Genomic DNA, 25,000 nt, shown 5'->3' with positions numbered 1-25,000 from the left:
CGAAGCCAAAGGAGAACAGGGCGAAAGCCGATATTTTATGTGTCAACACAATGGTCTTTTTAGTGGAAATTCATTGATCGTTAAGATGATTTATTTACGTATGTGTGCAATGCGTTTGTTCCTCCTTCCCTCAACCCTCCTGGACTTAACAGTGAGCCGGTACTGAGTTGGTTGGCTGGCCGGGTGGTTGATGGAGGTGCTCTTCTACCGTCAGCTTTCCTCCCTAACCTATGGACCGACAGGGATTTACCTGATGCCCGAACGTTTTTACAGGCACAGACTGGCAGGCTATTGTTGTGCATATCGCACGAAGATCAAGATCATCCATCTCACCCGGGGCCTCGAATTCCTAATTTAGGTGTCATCCACAGCGCACGGTTTGGGTTCCTAACCGAGGGTCTTAAAAAGGCTGAAAATTGTCATTCATCTTCTGTACCTGTTGTTGTTCGGATGCAGGCTCAAAGCAAGCCGCAGATGTCTCCTCAACCAACCAACGCGAAAACCGACGCCCGAAGACGTGGCATGCAATCAAAGCAGTTCTCAAGAAATACCATCAACTGTGTGAATGGTGATGAACTGCTGGCAGCACTGCCAAATCTATAAATATGTACAGCCGGTCCTTCAGCAGCACCTACTTGCATTCCAAAATATATAGAGATTTCCCCTTGTGTGTCCTCTCGTCATTGAATGTGAGCTTTTCGGAGAACTAATAAAATCATAACAATTATAAGAATGTTTTATTCCGGTCGTTTGTTGGTCTGTCGCCTATTTCCTCCTGATTCCGAGTTATGATGGTCCGCAGTAGCAGGCAGCATCAACAGACCTGAACATGATGCTGAGGGTGGCCCGGTAAGAGAAAAGGTGTGAAACAATGAGTTGTAAAACAGTATGAGTGAATCTTTTTTTTTTTTCTTTCCGTGCTCATTTCCGCCATTGTTACCGCCTGCTGTGATTGAGTTCTCTCCATCAGCACGAAAAGGTGAGAAGATTTCCGCCCCTGTCGTATATTTATGCTAACTGGCTTCTTCCTTCTTCTCCTTCTCCGCTTTTTACGCCGACACGAGGGATCATCTGGTCAAGGTGAGGAGACGAACGGAGCCGAAACCGATTCGATTCAGCCAGCCAAAGTGGCCGCACGACGTGCGAAAAGAACACCAACATCAGTAATCACAGAATTCCGATCTTTTTAACGAGATAAATTCCAGCGTTCCAAGAGGTTCAAAAGAAGTGGAGAAGAACGATTGAGACCCGCAATTTGAAAAGAACCTACCTCGTCCGTATAACCGGCAATGGCAATCGCATCGGAGGGCCTCCTCGCGCGGAAGGGATACAAGGAGAACGAAAATCCACTCCCGAATCCACCTAGCGTGATGGGGGAAGACTTTCCTCATACGTTGTAAATTACGCAAATTTAACAGCGCAGTACGCTGATTTCAAACCTGTCAAACTTAACGAATACCTTTTCCAACAGATCGCATAACCTTTCCAACGGACGAAAGACAACAAACAGAAAAAATGAGGAGTCGAATAATAAATGAGCCAAGCAGGCGCTGGCGTTTTGTGTGGCACATTAATTCCGTTTAACACTTTTCTTCTTTCTTCACACACCGCCGCCGCCGCCACCATTGAACCGGTCATTTTCCACCCTTGGACTTGGAAGATCTCGGATCTTCGGTTCGTTCGGTCCAAATAAGCATTCAATTCCTGTGGCTTTCAAGGCGCGAAAGAAGCGGGGGAATCTTTTCAATAACTGGCACAAAGGAAAACGCTGAGGTGAGAACTAAAGAATGGACCACAAAGTTTTTTTTTCAACGAAAAAAAAACTTATTGAAAAATCGACGACCGACGGGTGTTGAATCGAAGGATTGAAACGGTTGCTGTGGGGGGGGGGGGGGGGGGGGAATGGAATTCCCGGAAATTCTCGCCTCATGTCATATACAAGGCGTGCTTCGGTCGGGCTAATCAACGCGGTGGAATCTTCTGAATAAATCACACCGGACTGGATCCGAATTTAATCCATTTTTACAGCGTTCGAATTGGATCTGCCTGCGTTTTAAATTCTTTCTGGTGAATAAGCTGACTTTCCGGGAACGGTGCGCCGGCTCGGGTTTTGTAGCTATTTAGCCTGAACTAAGCAACTATTTAGTTGAAGGTTATGTTCCGCATACTTCAATCGTGACTTGATGTTGTGCCGTGAGTTCCACGAGTTTCAAAGCCATCGACGTTGTGTCACGAGTAGGCATCCTGTATACTGGAAAGTAGTCTGTGAAGGGATTAAATTGTAGTTTTTTTTAAGGTGCACATTTTTTTCCAATAGAAGAATTTGGATAGGAATTGACGAATGTTTTTACTGTGATTGTAGCAAAAAAGGGGGTATTTACATTCTAGCCAAGTCCACGAAATTAAATACAATTTTGTACTACCAATCAAAATTGAATTACTACACAGTAGAACAAGTAAATGATCAAACACGTTGTACTTTTGATCAGATAACGACGGTTCGAACTCGTTGGATACGAGCCAGTATGCCAACTCATGCGTAATACCGTCAGAGCAGAGTTATATCTAACACCTCCTCTGCCAGATAGTGCAAATGTTGGGCGATTTTCTACATTAACTAGATGCAGGTTTGTGCTACTTATGTATTCCTTCAATTCGGTGCCTTTCAAATTGATATCTGAGCTACCCCGAATTATGTGGTGCGCATTTTCATCACTGCCGATTATGAGAAAACTCATTTCTGCAACAGTATGATACAACCCTTTTGAAGTCATCAGAAGGTGATGGTTCATTATGCGGCAAATATGCCGAACAATGGATGTATTTCCTGTTTAAGCTATCAACAGTTACATTTAGTTTGACATCAGGAATATCGCTAGTTGTGAGGTCGGAAATAAGACATGCGTCAATAGCACTATTCGTAAGTTTTCATGCACGAGGCATTTCATGGGGATTTGTTATGTCATTTTTGTGGAAAGCTTACCAACATAGAAGTTTTCTTTTATGGAAATACGGTTCTTGAACCAAAGCTATGGAAACTTTTCCTTCCTGCACAAGGTGGGAGAGATTCATAGTTGCTGTACGTTTACGCTGAAGATTAATTTAGAAAAATATCAAACACGTTGGCTTATAATCGTCTATAGCGAACCCCGAAATAGGTATCCCACGATTTGCGAAGAAACAAAGTCTACTGTGTCATAAATTTGCTCAATACTACAAGGGTCACTTTTTTATCATGCCTGGGTCTCCTGTTTGTAGTCACCTCTTACGACATTGGGAGCAGGAACCCAGTGGGTCGATTCTTTACTGAAATACTTCTAGTGACTTCGGCCTGCCGGATACCAGTGAGTGATATCTGAGTATTTGGTCCGCATGGATCTCTACCAGATTAACTCTGTGTCGAAGTTTGTTGTTGGTGATGGTGGTGTTGGGATTGGTCCGTTAGAACAGTGCGAACCCAGCACAGCTTGAAACGGACATTTCCCTGGACAGACGACAAACAGATGACGATAGTTCAGCATCATCTCCTCCAAAATACTACGCTGCAACTCGGCTGTAAAATCTAAGGTACACTGTTGTAGGCTGCGTTGTCTAACATGCGACAACCTGCCATGATGTGGTCAATAGTCTCGTGCGGTGAAACCTCTACTTCTTGGAACCAAACATGCTTCTTGCAATTTCTCTGAATTTCTGATAGAACCTTACGGTTTATCTAAGCATCTTTCTCAATACTATCTATTTCCATCAAGTTCTTCCAGGGAACCGAACTCTATTTCGATAATGACGAAACTGTAGGTCAATAGTGGCACAGCAAACATGTTGATTGTTCTAGTTGTATTCCCCACATTCAGGAAGTACTACAGGCACAGAGAACAGACATATAAGCTAGAACAAACTTTCCCGAAAAACCTGTGTAAACATTTAATTGAAAATACGATGAAAATTACCATCGCATACAGGTTCGCATGCATGAATCACCATTGATTCAAGTTTGCACGCAACGCCCGTACAGCGTTTGGTGGCTGATCGTAGCGCCGGTTAGTGGCAATTTGCTACTTGCTGGTGGCATTTCAAAACGACAGTTTTATTTCTTACACACATTGAAAACTTTACTTGTATGTCAGTTCTCAGTGCTTCAGGCTATAGTTTTTTGAAGGGCTTAGCTCGATGTTCACAGTTAAGGTCTGTGCGGCGAATCCAAGGGTCAGAATCCAAGATTTTTGTACGGTTCACCTCATAGCACCTCTCACCTTCGTCGATCTTGTAACCACCGGTGGCATCGGCAAACTTAAGTTGAAAAATGAAGTCGGCGAGAAATTCTAATCAAATTCTCAAACATCAAACATTTGTGGCCCTTAAAATGGACCGTATGTGTATATCGACACAGCAGAAGTTATTTGGAACTCTTTCAGCAATAAAAACGAACAGCGTTCCGTATCTTACAGGGCACTAGTCGAGCGCTTGTTGGATTTGTTTTCGATGACACACCGGAGTCCCGATGCTTTTTTCTTCAGCGCTGGGGTCTGTCCAGGTCCTCCGTACGGCTTCTGAGTCACAACAAACTGGTAGTGAAAAACGCACTGTTGAATCTTTATACTCCGCTATAACGCTATGAAATGCTGTCCCTTTTGTCGTTGTTCGTTAAATTTTCCTTCGTAGGCCAGCAATGTTTTCAAAAAAACCGAAACTTGAAAAAAAAAATCAGAGCATACTGGAAACTTGAAAAGCAAAATTTATCGTGAAATGTTTACGCCAACAAATTAATGAATGAAACTTGAAACAAACACGTATACGCTGTACCTTTCACTAAAATTTGAACCGGTTGTTTGACATAATCAAAATTTAAAAAAAGAATAAAACATTCGAATTTTAATGCACAAAATCCAAAATTTGAAAATCACTGTAAAACTAGGAGATATGCTTAAACCGTTCCTGTAATAATGAAAAAATCTGGCAGTAAAAGAAATCAGCCAACATATTTTCAAACGTCGGCCTAACTACAACTCGCTGATTATTTATTTCTTCGACAATTATTCATCTAAATATCTGACGCAATGTGCTGCGATCTGTTTTAATACAATTTATTTGAAATCGAATCAAAATGTACTTACCCGAACCGTTTTATTCACAAGTAGATATAAGAAGAGGATAAGGACCTCTTGTATTGAAATGTTAGAACAATTCTGCTTCAAAATTAATTGAATTGAGGATCTTACTGCGCGAAATTGAAACAATCAATTGGGTGTGGAAAAATATTTAAAATGTCATGGATCACGGATTTATAACTGTTGAACAATTATTATATTGTGATTTGTTTTGAACGAATTCGAATCAGATATACATGAAACATTTTCGCAATAAAAGTGGTCTCAGTAATTCAGAATTTTAACCTGAAACTTGAACCGAAATTTAATGGCAGTGCAAGATATATTTTACTATTTACCTGGTTTGAAACATAGCAAGTCCATCAGCTGCAAGAATGCATTTCTCTACATATTTTTTGTACAAATAAAAACCAAATCAGCACGAGCACTCTCACAATCTCTGCTTTGAAAAACTAGAACTTTTATTCGTTCAATATACGCTTTTTGCCGGATATTTTTTCCACCAGCCGTTGCATATTAACTACCAAAACAATTGGAAACAACAATCGCAAACGCAGCAATCATCTTCACCGACTAACACAAAAAGTCCATAGCTTCTCCGGCACAAACAATTCTATGCACGAACACTAATGAAGCTGTTGCGCTTGCAAAATGGCTTCCGCTATATTCACATTTTATTTCTACATAACACTTTTGCCCTGCTTGAACTTCCTATTCGACAACTGTTTTGCTTCGAAAATGACATTTTTCACCCCAAGAAAGGAGCGTACTTTTTTCACAGTACTACGTTAGAACATCACGATGCACTGAGCGAGTAAAGCTCCCGGATGCAAAAAATAAACACGATCGAACCAGTCTTTCGATTAGGTAAAAAGCACTAAAAATACTTAAAAATCGATGTAAACCGATTCGCGATATACTTTTTACGCAAGCGAAGATTTTTTTTTAACCCGGACCGCGGACGAATTTTATTCCAGTGACAAACCTACCGGAACGCGATCGCCAATGAACTGGACGGCGAAAAAAATGAAATGGGTGCTTTGTGCACTCGCACTCATGCGGATGAACGCGAGAGCGAAACGCTTCCTCCGCGTTGTGAAGGCGGCTATGGAGCTTATAGGGTGACCAGTGTACTACTTATGCGCTCGACGCGCCAACTAGATTTCATTATTGGTACCAATCAAGCGATGATGAAAATATTTTCTTACGTTAATGTTATAGTGTGGTTCTTCTATTTTGATTCTTTTAGAATGAACATTACATTATTTTTTCAAAAAATTTGAATTACAGGTTATAAGAAAACACTCGTTTTATCGTATCATACCAAAACATTCAGTCGACCGTCTTTATGCATGAGAGGCACAAAACCAAACTGTAATGTCGAAATTGAAACGCGAACACCTGTACTAATTATAGTCAGATTCTGTGTTCTTGATGCATAAAGATGGTTTCCAACCAATCTTCTCCTTAGGAAGTAATATTACATTTTGTTTACATTCGCCTTCTTAGCTGAAAACAAGGTTCTATTTCACTAAGTTTCATCAGCAAAAAAAACCTCTTCTTACGGGACATCGTAGAAGTTGTTTAGTGTGTTCACAAGTAGTGTTTCCAATTTTGGACTTAGCGTCAGCCCGATGCATTGGTCAAGTGCTGTGGTTCTGTAGAGACGAAGTCGAAACACCTGGACTAATTATAGAAAGTTGAGTTCAATCCATACCTAAATCAGCCTTAAATGTGTATAAACATCGCAAATCAACTTTGGGATATAGCCCATCCAATTTGCACACACTCGTTCGTGTGTGCAAAGTGTTTCGTGATGCAAAAATGAAACACGCGTGCTCGGTTACGCTATTAATCTTATTGTCGATTTTATTCGAAGACAATTATGAAAAGAACGGCAGTGTAGAGGTTTATGGAAGTGAAGTTACAATATGATTAGAACATCTTTTTTTTTTTTCAAAATTAGACGTCAGAAACACGTTTGTCAAACATTTGTAGGTGGCGCACCGATCGATGCAATGCAGTTTTGCAGTTGTCAAACACGTGTAGCAAACAGTTGCATAGATGCAGAGCCGTGGCGTGGTCTTCTGCCGCCCTTGGCGGAATCTCAGTTGTGCGCTCCTTTGATGTTTACTTTGGCTTTCTGTTTCCGTTCGAACTTCACATAATAATTTATGTATGACTGTCGTTCATTTCGTGTAAATTCCAACCACAAATCGCATACTGTAATCTATGAAACTAGGTGACGCTAGGTGTTTGAGGGCGACGGAGTAAGCATCTATTCAAAAGACTGTATATTAGGGTGCCAATGGCATGTATGGAAAATTGGTGATCATCGAATTTAATAACTAGACGCACTTCAACAGCTCGAAAAAAGATACGATTAAGGGGTTGTGAAAAACAGCTAAAGTGCAAAAAATTTCACCCATGAAAAACACAAAAGGACCCATAGTATATTCAAAAATTGAATTCGAATTTTTGATGGTAAATGGTTTAGGATGTAATGAAACGTCGAGATCTACTGCCACCCTAATTTTTTTTCAAGATAGCCTTTATGACACTTGGAAAATTCTGGATTTTAGTTGATACTGGGGTTTGAAAGAGCTGCTTTTCATTTATTTTCTATGCCAAATGTCTTAATAATGCATGAAACAACTGATCTTGTATCTTCTCATAAAAAATTGTTTTGACAAAGTTGCCTCTCTGGTACTGCATTTCCAAACTCAAGTCAATTCAAAAATTATCTTTACACCACAAAGACGTTTTTTTCAACATTACACCAGATCTCAGCGCTTCATGGCATTGTTTTTCGATTGTGCTAAATTTTTGCATGTGGACTTTTTTTCGAGGTACCAAAATTTTTGGGGCGTGTCCGATTCAAAAAATTCAGGAATATCATAAATATTGGCACTCTACCGTATGTCAAGTATACTGAGGAGACAACTTTAGGAACTTGATGTGAAGATAGATGACCACTTTATTTCTTTACTATCAAATTCAGACTTGTCTTTCAAATTATATCGCCCATGATTTCTGTCTCTTCTTTCCAATTCTTCAGTTTTCACTTTGTGTCTGGCCCTAGGTCATTGCATAAATAAACCATAGAGAGCAGACGTCCATCTTCAGCATTCAACTTGTGTAAAATCTCTAACGGTTTCGAAGGTAGTTGGGATATCGAAACGAGGTGTGCTACTGTCATGTTTTTTTGTGGCTGAGTTCGACAGAATTGACAGCGGTTATTCCTCTACCCAGTCAAACTAGTCCGGAACCGGTTCGAACTTCCAGCATGAATTCCAGCTCAAATGCATCAACCGATAGAATCGGTTGTTTTCTTTGAGCAAGATTCCATACTGAATCCATTCAGCATTTCTAACCGGTTTCGGAATGGATTTGACGGATAGTTGGGATAGGTTGGTGTAGCGGCGCTAGTGTTTATCGTATATTAATTCAAATGTTTACACACGTTTTTGAAATATTTTTGTTCGATCATGGATGTCTGTTCTCTGTGAATAAACTCTCCGGAATTGACGCAAATGATCCTAAAATGGATGTCGAACAAGATTCGTTGCCAAAGACTCCGAGATTCCATATCCAATCTTCTTTCGGGTTCAAATCTAGTCCGCAAAGTAATCTAATATTACGCAAGACGCGGAAATATTCAACTTTTCCATATATTTCGAAAGTTCGCGTAGATAGGTTCAGATTTGTGATATTTTCTGTGAAGCAAACAAATTACGTTACTGGCGACAAGACTTTCATGAAGAATTAACGCGTTTAAATGCCCGCTCACAAAGTTGAGATCGATGGTGTAGTTATCGATTCGAACGTTTGGATCTACTGAAAAACGGGATTGTCTGTTTCAATGACCGCTTGCTCCCATGAGCGAAGATTTTGAGTGACAATCGCACTGGACGGGACAAAATGGGGTGTCCTTTCAAACTAGTATCGGGTGACCGTTTGCGAGACTTCTTCGCGTCTTCTTCGACAAGGATCGCCTGCATGGTTGGTTGTTTGTGCCGCGCGTCATGCATGCAGTATTCCACTAATTACAGGCAAATGGGTCTTTGCGAGAGTAATTTTGTTCTCTCTCTCTCTCTCTCTCTCTCTTGAAAGGTCACTAAATATACCAGCAAGAAAAAGCTCCGAAGCAAACAGCACCCGGTCTTAGACAATTCAGAAGAAATAAAGTGTTTCCAACGCTTCCAGGAACACCAAAAATCTCATGTGACATTTCAACCCGAGATCTAACTGAATGCAGGATTGGTTGGACCTAGGTTAGGAACCAGCTCGGGAACCAGCTACTTTATGATTTTGCGGAACTCCTTCTGGCAATTTTCATGGTACGGTATGGGTTTATCTTCTCGATGATAATTGATCTAGCTTACTCTACGATCGTTGCTACAGCTTCATAAAGGCGGCCTTCTTTACTGCCCCTGACCACATTGCCGTTCCCCTTGTTCCTATGAAACTGAAAAAACGAGCGGAAAATATTTGCAATAACTTTCGCTAATTTTGTTGAAATTTGAAGTCTTTGTCTTGTTCGTTGTTTATTTTGGACTAGCAGGACCGTACCATAGTCTTCTGGCACCTTTGATAGTCTCAGTTATCCTTTTTTTTTGATACTCATCCTGACTTAACCTCACTTTTTTTTATAAAGCAGATGAAGAGTTTAGCGCCCCTCCAAGGTTGACGCCCTTGGCGGGGGCCAACCTGGCCAACCACACGCTACGGCTCTGTGTAGATGGCAATAGTGAAACGTTGATTTCCAACGTATACCAATTTGAAAGTTTACACAGGTTTCTGAAGAAATTTTGTTCTAACTCAAATGTCTGTTATCTGTGATATAATTTTCCTCCATATCCCCTTCCAAACATAGTGGCGGAAGGAGCGTAACGAATTGTGAGGTTATATGCGATGGTGTCGATTGATTTGGAAATTTGCTATTTTGCTTTACCGTCTGCATGTTTCAGTCCATGTGTTGCTCGTTCAATACCCAAGCAACGAATGATAGAAAATGAACGCATGGTATTTAGATAAATTACCTCCCGAAATTTCCCCACTTGTTCGTGTGAGCAAAGTTTAACCTCGCATGACAGAGCGCCCGATATACTTTGCACGCAGCTAGGAAACGGGAGCATGTGGTACTAACATAGCATCCGAAGTCGACATGGATTGTCAGCTTCCATAAACGACTGAACAGCCAAGAGTGAGAATCAGCGCGTTTGAGGGTGCTTCCATGGATGCTAAGAACCCGACTATTCTTTCAAAGGGCCATACGAGACATGGTAGACATTTCGGGTTCCGAGGTAACAGGTGTGCTATGGTTATGTTTGCTTCATTCACAAGGTCCTTCTCATATGTTGCCATTGATTACTTTGACCGAAGTTGTTGGACGTTGAACTGTATTTCGTGCGATAAGAAACTGTATGGCAAGATGAGTCGTACCAATAAATATGACAGAAACTTCATTGTTTCAAACTCAGAGCTGTAGAAACTAACTAAGACAATGTCATCCAGGAAATCGTTAGTCCAAACACTGAACGGGCATTTCTCCTTTCAGCATCTCCAAATTTAGATGAATCCTTGGAACGGCTTAGAGTCGATAAAAATGAACGTCATGGCGTTCAAACCAGGACGTCATCTAACCGACGAGACACTTCGAAACATGTTAACTGAATCGGAGAACATCCTCAAGTCCGCTGACGAATGCTTCAATTGCAGATCCGGAAGCTACAGTCCTGACACCGAACCACTTTCTTCTAAGTTCCTCGAATGGACTCAAACCTTATACAGTTCTCGACGATGATGCCGTAGTTCTACAACGAACTGGGTGTACGTCTTGGCTCGCCGTCCTAGATGTTCAACACAGTGAACGGCAATCTAGGGATGTGTTATACCCAATGAGATTGCCACAATCCCTCAGTCGGTACATCGTACCATTTCTATTAACTGTGCATTCGGCGGCCTAAGCGACACTCTCACACACCAGCTCTCGGTCGGCGAGCGAGAAACGTCACTCAGGCAGTCGTCGAAGAAACCCGGAAAGATTTCTCACGCAAGGTGCGAAAACGTATTTCAAATTGAAGGGCCGTTTTTAAATTATTGAAAACTAGTAGAAATAAACTTAGCTGCTAAATTCGTATACTAAACGCATGTACGATGAAACTGAAATGAAAACTGAAACAATTATAAAAAATGTTGATCAAATGTCAACTCAATTGTCAAAAAATTCCTATTGAAAAAAAAAATAAAACTAATTATACCGCTAGGTGGCGATAACCTAGTGTGGCGACACTGCTATATAACGGTTTTTTGTTTTTTTATTCATTCTTTTATATAATTATTTTATAAATATTTAGCCTAACATAAAATTCTTTATGATTTTACCCTTTGAAAATTGTGATTGTCGGAGCCAAATAAAAATTATCCTCCACCGATCATACCTTCTATAAACAAGCAAACTTCCACATAGTGTCACATCTGTCTTAAGCTTCTCCTCACGCAGCACACCGAAACAAAGTATATTTATGGCCAATGATTGAAGCAACAAACGGAAACCGAAACAAACCAAAAATATAAAAAAATCGCTCACCTCCAAACGCCTTTGCTCATCGCCTGGAACAATAACCCAATAGTATCTAATTTCACTTCAAGCGAACTTCAAGATCTCGCCAATAAATCAGCCCATTATAGAAATAAAAAAAAACCTGGCGAAGAATAATAATTTTTCCCACCACCACCTATCGCGCGCGTACGTGTATTAATTTGCCACACCGCCGCATCAAGGATGAGAAGAGACCCACCGCAACCGGACCGAGCATCGAGCCAATGGTCACCTCATTGCACACACACCCGGGCGTACCGGAAAGGAGCACGCAGTGGCTTCGCTTCAATTTCGGCGAATGATTCGTGCTCTCAAAAGCCGGGCTGCTATAGCTGCTAACGAAACCCGCGTGGGTGGAAGAGATAGCGTTTCGATTAACAAACGCGCGCGCTCTACACTCGTCGTCGTCGTCGAGCAGGACCCGGAGAACCCCGGAGATTTATGTTAACTAAATATTAAAATAATTATTCGCAAAAGGCCATCCGACCGACGGAGGACGAACACAAAAGAAACCGACGACCGCTGGTCGCGAGGATCAGATTCATAGGCATAGGGGACACAGAGAGAGAGAGACACACACACATCACACAGAGAGATGGAGAGATCATCTCCGTGGCGCCAAGATCTCCAATCGGAGTCGCAGCGAGGACGGACGGATCATGTTTCATTTCTTTCACTTTTCTTTAAGGCTTTGCTTCGACGAGGAAATAGGCGAGCATTTGTGCTGCACTGATTTGTGCCGGTGATAGAGATACCTGAGTGGCCGCTGCCGGTTCTCGAGTTGTACTGCGCGCATGATCAGTTTGCTGGTCGGTTCTAAATAACCCATTATTCTGGAAGCCGTAACTAGATATGGTTACGCTTTGACAATGGAGAGGACGGTTCGGGTTCAGTTACGATCCGGATTACTCTTACCGACGAGGTGCAGCAAGCTATTAGGAACTATTTTCCGGAACAGCTGTCCACGAATTTCGAACGAGTCAGAGTTCGTTGGAAATGGGCAGACATAGTTAAGTCGATAGTTAAGAACGTTGAACTGGTTTTGATAGGTCAAGAAATTTGCGTTTCAACATTGTCGCATCAGTGTCCGACGCAGTCTTGTTGCCAGCAAACGCTCAATCGAAAAATGAAGTACACTAAACTGCTATACACAAGCGAAAGTATAGTTATTGGCAATATTTTTTTATTCAGAAACAGTGAAATCAAAATATGGTTTTGTATACCGGTCATTTTTATGAAAAAAAATAAAAAAATCAACGCAAATGAGCCAAACTTCAGAAGATATGTCACAACCGCGCCATCTGCACGTCATCGGGTTTTTTTTTTATTTTCCAATGAATTTTATAGCATTTATGGAATTTATTTTTCTTCATTATTCGCAACCCGATTCTCAAAATAAAATTCTGAACTTATGCAAACTATTAAAAATTTAGTTTTTGTCATAATTTTTAGAATTTAGAGGATTATGGGAGAAACGTTTATGTTTATGGAAAAAATCTATTTCGAATTAAATTCATCTAAATTCTATCCAAAATGAGCTAAGCGTGTAATCAAATCAGCAAAAGCCTTTCAAGGTGGGTGTCTCGAATATATTTATAGCATGCAGCTCGGAAACAAAAATTATAGCAAAACGAGCGCGAAAGCAACTGTCAAACTGTTATTTATTTTTGTGTAGGCAAGTGAAGCTTGAATTACGTTAACTGTAATCCGTTTTTTTTTCGATTAAAAAAGTATTATCCATTCAGTTATCATTATTCATCACACAAAATGAGCCGCCGCCGGACGAAAGCACCCGACTACGAGGACGAGGACAGTATCATTGCGATTAGTTCTAGTGACGATGCGCAAGCCACACAACGTTCAACGGATTCGCCTGTACGCCAACTTCGTCAGAGAACAACAGTTAATAAGCAAGTACTTAGTTCCGATGGCGATTGTGATCGGGACCCGGACCCACCGACAGACCGAAGACGGTCAACGCGCCACCGATCACCGACCAAACGTTACACACAAGATTACGTACCGGACACCCGAAAACGACGTACCCGACAAGTCACCAATCAAAGCGAAGAAAGTGATGACCCCGACTGGGTCGGTTTAGATTCCGAAGAAGAAAACCAACTGGACGAGTTGGCGGGAAAAGTGAAAGCCACCACCCTGTTCGAGGAGCGAGAGGATGTCGAGGGACATCGAATCTACGGTTTCAAAACACCGAAGAAGCGCGGGTCGATGAATGTGCTTGTTTCCAGCGTCCACCAGAAGACCCCAAGTGGAACACCCAGCCGGGGGGCTATCAGCAAGCTGGCGATGACACCGAAAACACCCGGGGGAACACCATCGACGGCTAGGAGGAAGAGTATGGCCGCTTCCAAGACACCTCATCGGGACAGAAGCAAGCTGAAAAAGAGTAAGTTTTAGTTGAAATATGTACTAAAACTTATTAATTGGAATTATTTAACTGTTTGCAGATATTTCCAAAATCGTTCGAGATGAATCCGGATCCGACTTTTCAGCGAGTGAAAGTGACTATGTTCCATCGTCCGACGAGGATGGCGATGACGACGTTGATGATGATAATAATGACAACAGTAGCGAGGAAGAAAGTTCAGAAGAAGATACGAAACCGAAACGTCCCGTAATAAAGTCTCAACCGGCCACTATTAACATTATTCCAGGAAAAACGATTCCAATTAGCAGCCAAGCTCAACAGGTTGGTATGCGTACCCGGAATCGCGGCCAAAAGAAGACTGATCTGCAGTACGTACTGCAGAGCGATGACTATTTTGCCACTCACAGCAACTCAAAAGTTATCACCTCGGATCATACATTAGATCGACTGAACACGCCTCGACTACCCCACGATCAGTTGTTCCGTTTGCTCAGAGAATTACGTGGCTCGACCGAACACGAAAAATCGATTCAGGAGCTGCACGAAGAATACGAAAGCTATTTTGCCAAGTGGCTGTTTCTAATGAACGAAGGTTTCAACATTCTCCTCTACGGATTGGGTTCCAAAAGAAATCTGCTTCAGGCATTTCATCGGAAAGTTCTTGCTAATCAACCGGTTATCGTGATTAATGGATTCTTTCCGACCCTGACCGTGAAAGATGTTCTGGATGCCATCACGGGAGACATTCTGGATTTGAATGTTCACAGCGGCAACTTTCACGAACTGGTCGATATCATCGAGGAAGAGTACGGTTACCTTCCGGACACACACCTGTTCCTGATTGTGCACAATCTGGACGGGACGATGCTACGGAACAGTAAAGCACAAAACGTGCTGGCACGGTTGGCCAAAATCGATAACATTCATCTGTTGGCCTCTATTGATCACATCAATACTCCTCTCAGTGAGTTGCGAATGGTATTTTTTTTTCTGACGTACACACTAATTCCGTCTTTTTTTTATTTCACAGTCTGGGACTCATCCAATCTGAGTTACTACAACTTTTCCTGGTGGGACGTAACGACGATGCTACCGTACTCGGACGAAACGGCGTTCGAGAATTCTTTGCTAGTTCAAAATTCCGGCGCACTGGCCCTCTCGTCGATGAAGAACGTGTTCAAATCGTTGACTAGCAATTCGCGTGGCATCTTTCTGGTTATCGTTAAGTATCAGCTGGCGAACAAGGGTAATCCGCACTATCCGGGGATGCTGTTCAAGGATCTGTACGGGAGCTGCCGGGAGGCGTTCCTGGTCAGTACGGATTTGGCGCTTCGCGCTCAGTTGACGGAGTTTATCGATCACAAGTTGGTGCGGGTGAAGCGGACCGTGGATGGAGCGGAGAATCTGTTGATTCCGATTGAGTCCGGTTTGTTGGATCAGTTTTTGGAGGAGAATGATGGGTAGGGTTTTTTGGAATGTGCGTGCATTGTTTAGTAAAAATAATTTATTGGTTTTTAATTTGCTCTTGAGGTTATGTTCGATAGAAGAACTAAATACATCACCCAATAATCCACCTGATGTCCAATTGGCAGCTGTGGACCTCCCAGATACTTATTGCGCTGAGAAATTTTCCGACGAACAATTCACGGTTTTCTTCAATGCTTGATTTTTCTACGAACGCATATTACACTTTGATTTCTTGAAGTAATTTCACCATTTGAAATGAGAAGAAAGAAAAAATGAAGGACTGAATGCGAAAAATTTTTTTCGTATGCCATCAATGCTTACTGCGATCCGTTTGTTAAGCAATTTTTAAAATCCTCGAGAAACTTCGGATTCGGGCGAAAAAACCAACTGTGGAAATTACTGAAGGGAAATTCCACCGGTACAATTTAAACAGAGAATAGGTTTGCCGCCCCCGGTATGAGGATACCTTGGTGAAGCTTTGTTAAGTGTCTGATGGAAACGTAATAAAGCAATGAGTCGGTGCTATATTCCGTTGTAAAAATTGGCCTTCTGTTTCGATAGACTTCGTAGACGATTCTCGACAACTTTTTGGCGGGTCCAGCGGTAGTGTTCCTATTGACTACCAGTAAGAAGTTTTCTCTGGCTGCTGAAGAAATTCACCCTTCCCTACAATTCTTATGTTATCGATTCTGGTGATAACTATATCCTCAAACTTTGTTCAAACCTCCTCATTTATTGTTTTGATAACCTTTATGACCACGTTTCTAGCTTTGCGGAAGCTGGATCGGAATCTTCTCTTTCAGTGTTGGGAATGTGGAAGTCACTTTCAGGGATTTGAGCGGAGAGAATTGTCACTTCGATGACTCGAGCGAAGATCCCCATTAGCAGGTCGATCATATAAATTTTGGACCCGACCCCCACGGTCACGTCACCTGGAAACTCGAAGGAAATTCTCCTCTAGGCACTAGGAGACGTAACTCTGAGAATGGGGCCAATTAAATTCTGCCCTTCTATTGAGAGATTGCGTTTTCCCGTTATACCCAACGGAGATTACAGGTAGTAGTTGGTGGTAAGCGGTTTTACGATAGACCAATGGGAATGCAGTTTTTGTCCTCTGGACCGTAGATGACCTTTGTTGTAGGAGGGATCCTACCATCAGTCAGGGTAATGACATTGCAGTCCTCAATAACCTCGGCTAGTTGATAGTTCATAGTTGATCGTATCTGTGGTGAGCGTTAAATCTCCCATCACCAGGTAGGTAGTCTTGAGCTTGTCTAGCTTGGTTTTAGTTTTGTACTGTCGTTCTGTACCTCGGCGAGAAGATACATCGAAGCGATTGTGTACCTAACCGGATAGGACATTGTCCGCGTGACGGCTATCACCACTGTATCAAACTAGATCAGGGGCCCTATTCTCACAGTCACGTCACTTAGTGACTAGAAGGAAATTTTCTTCTAATCACTAGGTGACGTGACTGTGAGAATAGGGCCCCAGGTACGAAATCGATAGTCTGGGATATGTTGTTCCCACTTACCAAGAACCAGTGTTGGTCCCGTCTCATATGTCTATCTCTCGCTGGAACAACTAGGCTGGGACTGTGTGTGTTGGAAATTAGCCAACAGGTCGTAAAGGGTTCGTCCGCGATTATAATCTCCGGCTTGTTTCCCAATCAAGTGAAAGTCGGATCGTGTTGTTGGGTTTAACGAAGAGAGATTATAATTCTCCTGCATAAGGAAAGAAATGAAGAAATACAATATTTTAACCATCTAATAACTAATTCTAATAATATAGCGCAATAAGTGATAATTGAGGTTAGGAACTCACGTTTTGCATCCCTTGTTAACCGTTAATAGTTTCCAGTAGCTTATCGGTCAATCGGTCCCAGTGTTGTCTATAATATTTAGTATTAACGTATTTAGGTAGCATTTTAGAGCATCAAACATCTTACCAAATGTAACTATAAGCAAATTAATTGAGCATGTGCTCATGCCGTGTTAACACTCGGTTTAGATTTAGACTAAGGTTCAATCCACTGTATATATAATTAGGTTAATGTAATTTAAGATAATTTGATAATTTTAGATATCTATACTTTCCTTAGATAAGTTAGCAGTAAGTTTAAACTAAGTTAGGCAAATAATAAATTTATATTTTAAGATGTCAAAAAACCTGCTGCGTCATCCACTCACTACTCATTTACTTCTATCTTTCTGTGCTTCCGACTGTCACTCGTCACAGCTGCCAAGAATGTCTGTCGCCCAAGGTAGATGGACGGTAGGTGCGCGTTTAGCGAGTCTACACGCAACACTCCCCCCAGGTACGCTGGCTTCCGGTCAGCTTACCCGTCACCGCACCGCACGTCTAGCACGGCTAACTTGGCTACCGGTCGCTCGTAAATACTAGTCGTAGTTTTCACAGTCGCTGATCTCGGTCGGCCGTCTCGTCCTGGTTGCGTACCAATTATTCTGCCTCTCGGCCAGCAATTCCTTGGTGATTTTGGGTCCACAATCACCACCACATCGTCGATCTCGATCGGTTTCGTATGGCTAAACCACTTTGTGCGGCGGGTAATCTCGGGCAGGTAGTCAGTAACCCAGCGGTTCCAGAATCGATTGGCTTGGACCTGGGATAGTCGCCAGCTCTGGCGAAGTACACTGCCGGTATCGTCCATAGCGCTCAATGGTTTCACCCCATTAGATGACCCGAGCAGGAAGTGGTTCGGCGTTAAGGCAGGAGCTGAATCATCGTCAACTGGAACATGAGTCAAAGGTCGAGAGTTGACAGTGTTTTCGACCTCTGTCAATAGGTTTCGTAGAACCTCGTCCGTCAACTTGCGTGCATGTAAGGTCATCATCAAGTTTTTCTTGACGCATCCGATCAAGCGCTCCCAGCTACCACCCATATGCGGTGCAGAGGGTGGCAAGAACACCCAACTGGTTTCGACATCGCAAAACTCTTTCATCAGGTCTTCTTGGTTAATAATATCCTCTGCTTCCTTGATAACACGCCTTGCGCCGATAAAATTGGTCCCGCGGTCGCTGTAGAAAACTCTTGGCTTACCCCTCCGTGAGACAAAATTTTGGAGAGCCATGATGCACGAATCTGTGTTGAGCGAGCTGACAACCTCGATGTGGATCGCACGAACTGTGAGGCAGGTGGCGAGCATTCCCCAACGCTTCTCTGTCCGTCGACCAATAACAATCTCGTACGGCCCGAAATAATCAACGCCGACGTGCGTAAAGGGGCGTGTGAAGGCATCCAGTCGTGCGGCTGGCAGATCGGCCATGATTGGCACTCGTGGAGCGATTCGGTCATTCATACAGTGCTGGCATTCTTTTCTTACCTTGGCGTAGGCCATGCGAAGTTTTGGAATGCTGTATTTCTGTAGAATTTCGTTGATTACGGTCTCATGATTCTGATGGTGGTACTTTTGGTGGTAGTGTGCAATAATCAATTTGGTGGTATGGTGGTCACGGGAAAGTATTATCGGGTGCTTTGCATCTTCGGTAGCGTAGTCACAGGCAGCGATGCGCCCGCGCATCCTCAATATCGCGTACTGGTCCAGCCATGGTGATTTTTGATGAATTGGACTTGTCTTAGGAATCGGTGTTGGAAATTGTTCCGGATTCTTCTGCGTATGTTGAAGCAACGCCATTTCATCAGGATATGATTCCTGTTGTGCTTGGCGAATTATGTAAGATGTGGCAGATAATAATTCTTTATTAGAGAGAGGTCCACTGACGATCGGTTTCTTCTGGTGCTTCAGTTTGCAGTTATTCGGAAATCGTTTAACCAAAGCGACGACCTTAACTAACCGATTCCAGGTAGAGAAATCTTTCACTTGTATCGGTGGCTCACCTGCGACGAAATGTGCTAACACGCTCGGGCGCAGTTCTAGCTCTGTAGTTTTCAGCCTCTTAAATGGATGTGGCCAGTATTCCTCCGACAGATACACAAATTTTGGACTGTTGAACCACCTTGATTGATCCGTCAGATCCGGAACTCCGTTCCATTTTGTCCCATCATCTGCCACGTTCAATTCAGTGGGGACGTACCTCCATTCACTCATCTCAGTCGTTTCAAGGATCTCGCTTACTCGAACTGCAACAAACGGCGAATAACGGCGATGGTCTGATTGGATCCAGCAAAGCACGTCCTGTGAATCTGACCAGAAAACTTTTCGAGAGATTTTGAACGCGAGGGTTTCGGCAACCGTCCGGGCGAGTCGAGCACCTACTAATGCTGCTTGAAGCTCTAGTTTAGGAGTTGAAAGGTATTTCAATGGTGCAACTCTAGTCTTTGCGGCAACTAATCTGCATTCAACGAAGCCGTGTTGAGCAAAACGTAGGTAGCAGGCTGCAGCAATTCCGTTATCTCCTGCGTCTACGAACGTTTGCAGCTGGACATCATAACCAGCAGAAGTGGTCTGGCTTAAAAAGCACCGCGGAATGCTGATTCGTTCGACTTCTGGGAGAACTTGAAGCCACGTTTGCCATTTCTCGAAGAGAGCATCATTTATTTGGTCGTCCCAGTCGATCCCTGAGCGCCAAACATCTTGAAGAAGAACTTTCAGGTACATCAACAGTTGTAGGTCTGATACCGTTCCTGTTCCACTGAAGCGTGAAGTGTGCGTTTGATGAACTTTCGTTTTTTAGTTTCATTCCAGATAGTGAAATTTTATCGAATGGGAAGAGAATCCAATTCTACGATGCTGGCTTTTGTAGCTGTCTTTCAAATTTTACGCCCTATTTTTTGAGAAACTATCTCCTTATTTCTCGTCAATCATTTGGATACTGTTTGTCGTTTTCAGTGGATTGATATCCTATTGGTTAATGTTTAGGGTGACCATATCAGGTGAGTAACAACCCAGGACAGTCGAAAGGGGACTGCCTCCCCCCGTTACCTTTCAATCGTTTGTGCCTTCTCCACAGGTTGTCAGCACATGAGAAGTTCTGGGATCTGGCAGGCTGAGCTTTGACAGTAAAAAAGTTCTATAGGTGTGGGAAGAAAAGTTCCATCAGAAGATTTGTCGTTTGAATTCGATAACCGTGCGCTTTTTCGGATTTATACACACGAAGTTCTTGCTACACCATCACCAGCAAAAGATTCATGCGTTGTTGGAGAAATCGGCAATCTTGAATTGAGTGGATGAGATAAAATATTTTTAGATCGTCTGTGCAGGACCGGCAAGGAGTTTTCAACCCTAAATACACACTATTGAAATAAAGCAGAAATATCTAAGGTCCCAAGTAGCTTCCCTGCGCTATATCTGGCAATTTCCAACAGCTACAAAACCTACCGTTGCTTCCAAATTTCTCCATTTTATCGATTGTTGTATGCAAACCGGCAGATAGGTTGGTGTAAATAATATCAGTTTGACTGAGACATTCCATACTCCCTGTTATGTAGGATGCTAGACTCGCGACTCAATGCGTTAGCTTACCTGAGCCGTGGATCTTTTAATACTCACAATATGTAAATAAAATTAAATAAATCGAGTTTAATTAGATATGTATCAGATCTTGTGTACGCGATTTGTTACTTCACATAAAGATCTTCTCTCTTGTGGGTGATTCATTAGTTCCGTCGATTGTTGTGGCTCGGGAATCACTTAGTCCGCATTCTCTCGGTTTATCGTTTTCGTGATGTCCGTGTAAGTTTATTGTCGGTGGCGCTGGTAGTTGATTGAGAAGTAATAGGTGCATCACAATGATCGGACACTCTGTGTGCTGTTGTTCCAGCATTCGTTGTTGCCTGAGCAGAGAATACGGTTGTTTGTGATTTAGTTGATGTTGATGAGGGCTGTGTGTTCGGTTTGCTGGTAGTTGATGTTGTTTCGTTATAGGTTTTGGCACATGGTTTCCGTACAGTGTCTTCTTGTTACAGAGCTGGCACGTAGCGGTCTACCCTTCATATGTGCACAGCGTGATTTGAGATTTGGCTACACTTTCTATTTCGTATTGGACACCGTCGGAAATACCTGGACAAAAATTCTCCAGGTTTCAAACTTATCGGATTCCACCATTAAGTATTCCGACATGATGGTTGTAATGAATTTACTGGTAGGACGTGGGGATAGATCGCGCAGACGCACATCAATCTTATCATCGTCAATATAAACGTGATTCTATAGATTGTAATATGTTGTACTACGCGTCGCATATTATTTTCCGTAGCAAAGTTTTCCGCCGCGGTCAAAGTTTTAAATATTATCAGTACGTCATTACGAGTATGGTGAAACTGGATGACGACGACTTCCGTAAGTTAAGGCTGTATTTGTACCATTAATAACTGTTCCACTTGGCGAACACAAAGCTGACTGATTAGGTACTAGTATTGAACCTGAAGTGGTTCCATAAACACGAGCTCGAGAGAGCGCTCAATGAAGTTATTCCACGATTTTTATTGATGTTCCGCCATTTTCCTTTTTAATGAATAGATTTCCAGTAGCACGAAAAATGCCACTAACAAGAGAACTCAAGAAGAAGCAGAGTCATCAAAACGTCGATGTGTCTTCTCATAGATACTAACGGAAACTGTTCAAGTTCCGGAATAAAAGACGATTTAAGCGCCAAGAAGAAGGTCTGGTAATCATCGTTTCATAGACATTGATAGCGGCTAGAGTTTGGTGCATAACTGGAATCGGTTCGATTTATTCGGTTGTAAAATTTCCTTGCACACGGACTAAGAAAGGGAAGTATTGAGAGATTAAAAAAGACATCGGATGGTACAATGGGGAGACTCGAGTGTATTAAGTTTTGTTTGTCGTACTCTGAACGAGGTTGAGTATACGTTTCAGTTATGATTGCGATCAGTAGTAACTACGATCTGGAGTAGAGCGAATAAAGCGACTTAATAAATTCAAATATATTGAGTTTACAAGAGAAAAACCAGGACAAATCAAGTGTTTTCTCAACTACCCAGGACACCAGGACAGTCAGTGAAAAACCAGGACATGTCCTGGGAAACCAAGACGTATGGTCACCCTATTACTGTTGATTTTTTTGTCCGTTAGTCCGACTTGTGTTCTCCTTGGATTGCGTTGGAACCGTTCATGCCGGAGGTTTTCTCGGGTATTATAGTATGTAGATTTCGGGGAATATGAAGGTTTTGTTGAATTTGATAATAATGATCGCTTTTTTCTCCACTGACTTCAGGCATTTTCGATAGTGAATAGCATGTTATTGTCTGCTGGTGACTTTTCCTTATTTGACACGGTTCAATGCGTTAGCTTAACGGAGTCGAGGTTTTTTTTTATAAATTTACAATGCGTGTATGAAAAGAATAACGAATATTATTAGTGAAAGCCTTTTTCGTGACGAGGAAACATCTACTGCATCTTGAGCGTCATTCAATTCTCTCTAGTTGTCCTATACATCCATGACAGCTCATCGGTAATACCATCGACCAAATGCTGTCATGCTGCTCGTGGTCCTCTTTACTTCTTGTACTTACCAGTTTCCAAGTGTGAACCCGTCATCTTTCGCTTTTGCTTGCTTGGCACTGAAAGTTGAATTGGAGGTACTGGATTCAGCTTCGACACTTGTCGCTGTTGTCTGACAACTGTTTGTGGTGATGGTTTTAAAGTTTTGCATTTCTTATAAATAATGAATGGCCTGACAGAGGAAAAATATGACAGCTCGCAGTTTTCAATAGCAGCATGATTACTCGCACTTTGAAAGTGTGGACACAGACTAACAGACATAACACTATGAGGGAATTCCCCCAGAAAACATCGATCCAGCAATTTTACCAGAACACTAGCTCCACCTTTTATTCATGCTCCCAAACACTCATTTGCTGGTGGGTTACCCCTCAGGTTTGGGAAGAATGTTTCACTGGTGGTCTATCCCCCATATGCTTGTTCATATGTCAGTGGCGCCATAATTGAAAATGTGGCCACAGTCCCGACTACAAATATATTTAAAATGACCGTTAAAGCGAGCGAAGCATTGTTTTCGAGTGTTATATCTGTTAGCCTGTGGTGTGGAGTCCAAATTAGTAGGAAGTGCGGAATAATACCAAAAACTAACACGAAGGATTTTTTGCGACTTGTATTACAGTCGTGATTCGCTGGTTGGACATTTTTTAACTGGACCGCTTTTTAGTTGGACCTCCGCTAGTTGGACCATTGTCCAACTAAAAAGCATCTAAACGCCAAAATCTCGTGTCAAATTAACTGTGACAATCAATCTGACAACATTTAGAGATGTGAACAGATGCATTTACACTGCCATCATCAGTTTTTGACATTTGTCAGTCGGTCCAACTAGCGAATCAAATTCGTTAGTTGGACAAGGCTGTGGCCCAACCAGCGATCCCGACTGTATACACATCAGCAACTGACACCGAATTGGCGCCAGTTAGACACTAAATTCAAAAGGTTCACACAACACACACACACACACTTAATTTTTTTTCTGCCGAATCTCAGCTTTTTTCGTATTTTTTGCCGAAATCTCAACAGTTGAGATCACAGTAAACAATTTTTCGGCTCAGTCTCAGTAAAGGGGACGTTTCGTAGCTGATACACGGAAAAGATTTCACCGAAAATCAGCAAAAAAAATCTCACTTTACTGCTATATCAGTTTCTAATTTTTTCGGACTACACGGCTGTTGTCGAGCCGAATTGAGAGTCCAAATCTGAGGTTAACCACCGGGACATCAGTCTCGATCAGTTATTTGAACCGTAGACCGTAGCACCTACTGGCTGGCCCGTCGAGTAGACTAGTTTCACCGCAGGGGACTAGATCGAAACAAAGCGGGGAGCTAAATGGCTCACGGAAACGAAAATCCACCGCCATGCACTATCCAACTATATCGTGCCAAAAATTGAAGCTTATTGGCTTACTAAACAGACATCGCTACCGAGAGAAATTCCGTTGTCAGGGAACTCTTAATAGAAGTAGGGTAGTTCACCGCCAGATAATATCCGAGTAGATCTCGATAAAGCTAGAAGCTAAATGGCTCAAGGAAGCCGGTATCGGTGTCGGGAGAAATTCCTCCTTCGGGGAACTCTCAGTCGAAGTACGATGAGTTCACCGCCGGAGACTATCCGAGTGGATCGTAATTAAATGGTAGAAAAATCTATGTAATGTACGTACATTCGACTAAGACCTCCGTTCGCGTATATATTGTGACCTTGATATAGTTCCGCGAGGAAGAAAAGCGAAAAAGAGTAAGGAGTGTTTTTAGTGGAAAGGTACGAAAGTGAGTCATCCGTCCCAGAGTGCCAATGCACTACAGAGACCCACACAGTGCTAATACACTACAGGCCAGGCTTTTGAAGCTTTTTGAACATAACTATAAAAATGTAGTCCCACAGCCGTTACATCTGCGCCACTTATAGTACCTGGATGTCGACAATTCCGTATTATTGTGAAACCCTCCAGGGTCAACTCGCTGTTAATAGGGACCGAGACTACCTCTGCATCT

The 25,000-nt window shown here is 42.4% G+C and overlaps 2 protein-coding genes across 2 annotated transcripts in view; both read left to right on the top strand.

Annotated features, from left to right (window-relative positions):
- Positions 1–25,000, top strand: part of LOC131690804 (cytochrome P450 307a1) — a 377,105-nt gene that overhangs the window by 311,395 nt on the left and 40,710 nt on the right. The gene's annotated exons all lie outside the window — the stretch shown is intronic.
- LOC131690752 (origin recognition complex subunit 2) lies at positions 13,357–15,676 on the top strand. The gene is made up of 3 exons (XM_058976726.1): positions 13,357–14,116; positions 14,178–15,062; positions 15,129–15,676. Exons 1-3 carry the CDS (start codon positions 13,477–13,479, stop codon positions 15,560–15,562), a joined length of 1,959 nt encoding a protein of 652 aa, XP_058832709.1. The 5' UTR covers positions 13,357–13,476; the 3' UTR covers positions 15,563–15,676.

Source organism: Topomyia yanbarensis, chromosome 1 (assembly GCF_030247195.1).
Source record: "Topomyia yanbarensis strain Yona2022 chromosome 1, ASM3024719v1, whole genome shotgun sequence".
Classification (NCBI taxonomy): Eukaryota; Metazoa; Arthropoda; class Insecta; order Diptera; family Culicidae; genus Topomyia; species Topomyia yanbarensis.
The sequence above is the reverse complement of the archived record's forward strand: the minus strand, read 5'-3'. Positions and strand labels throughout refer to the sequence as shown.

Bases quoted from the DNA above. Each gene is read 5' to 3' on its own strand.
- LOC131690752 (XM_058976726.1), top strand. From the start codon at position 13,477: ATGAGCCGCCGCCGGACGAAAGCACCCGACTACGAGGACGAGGACAGT. The intron at 14,117-14,177 runs GTAAGTTTTAGT...AACTGTTTGCAG, and splicing joins CAGAAGCAAGCTGAAAAAGA to ATATTTCCAAAATCGTTCGA. The intron at 15,063-15,128 runs GTGAGTTGCGAA...TTTATTTCACAG, and splicing joins TCACATCAATACTCCTCTCA to TCTGGGACTCATCCAATCTG.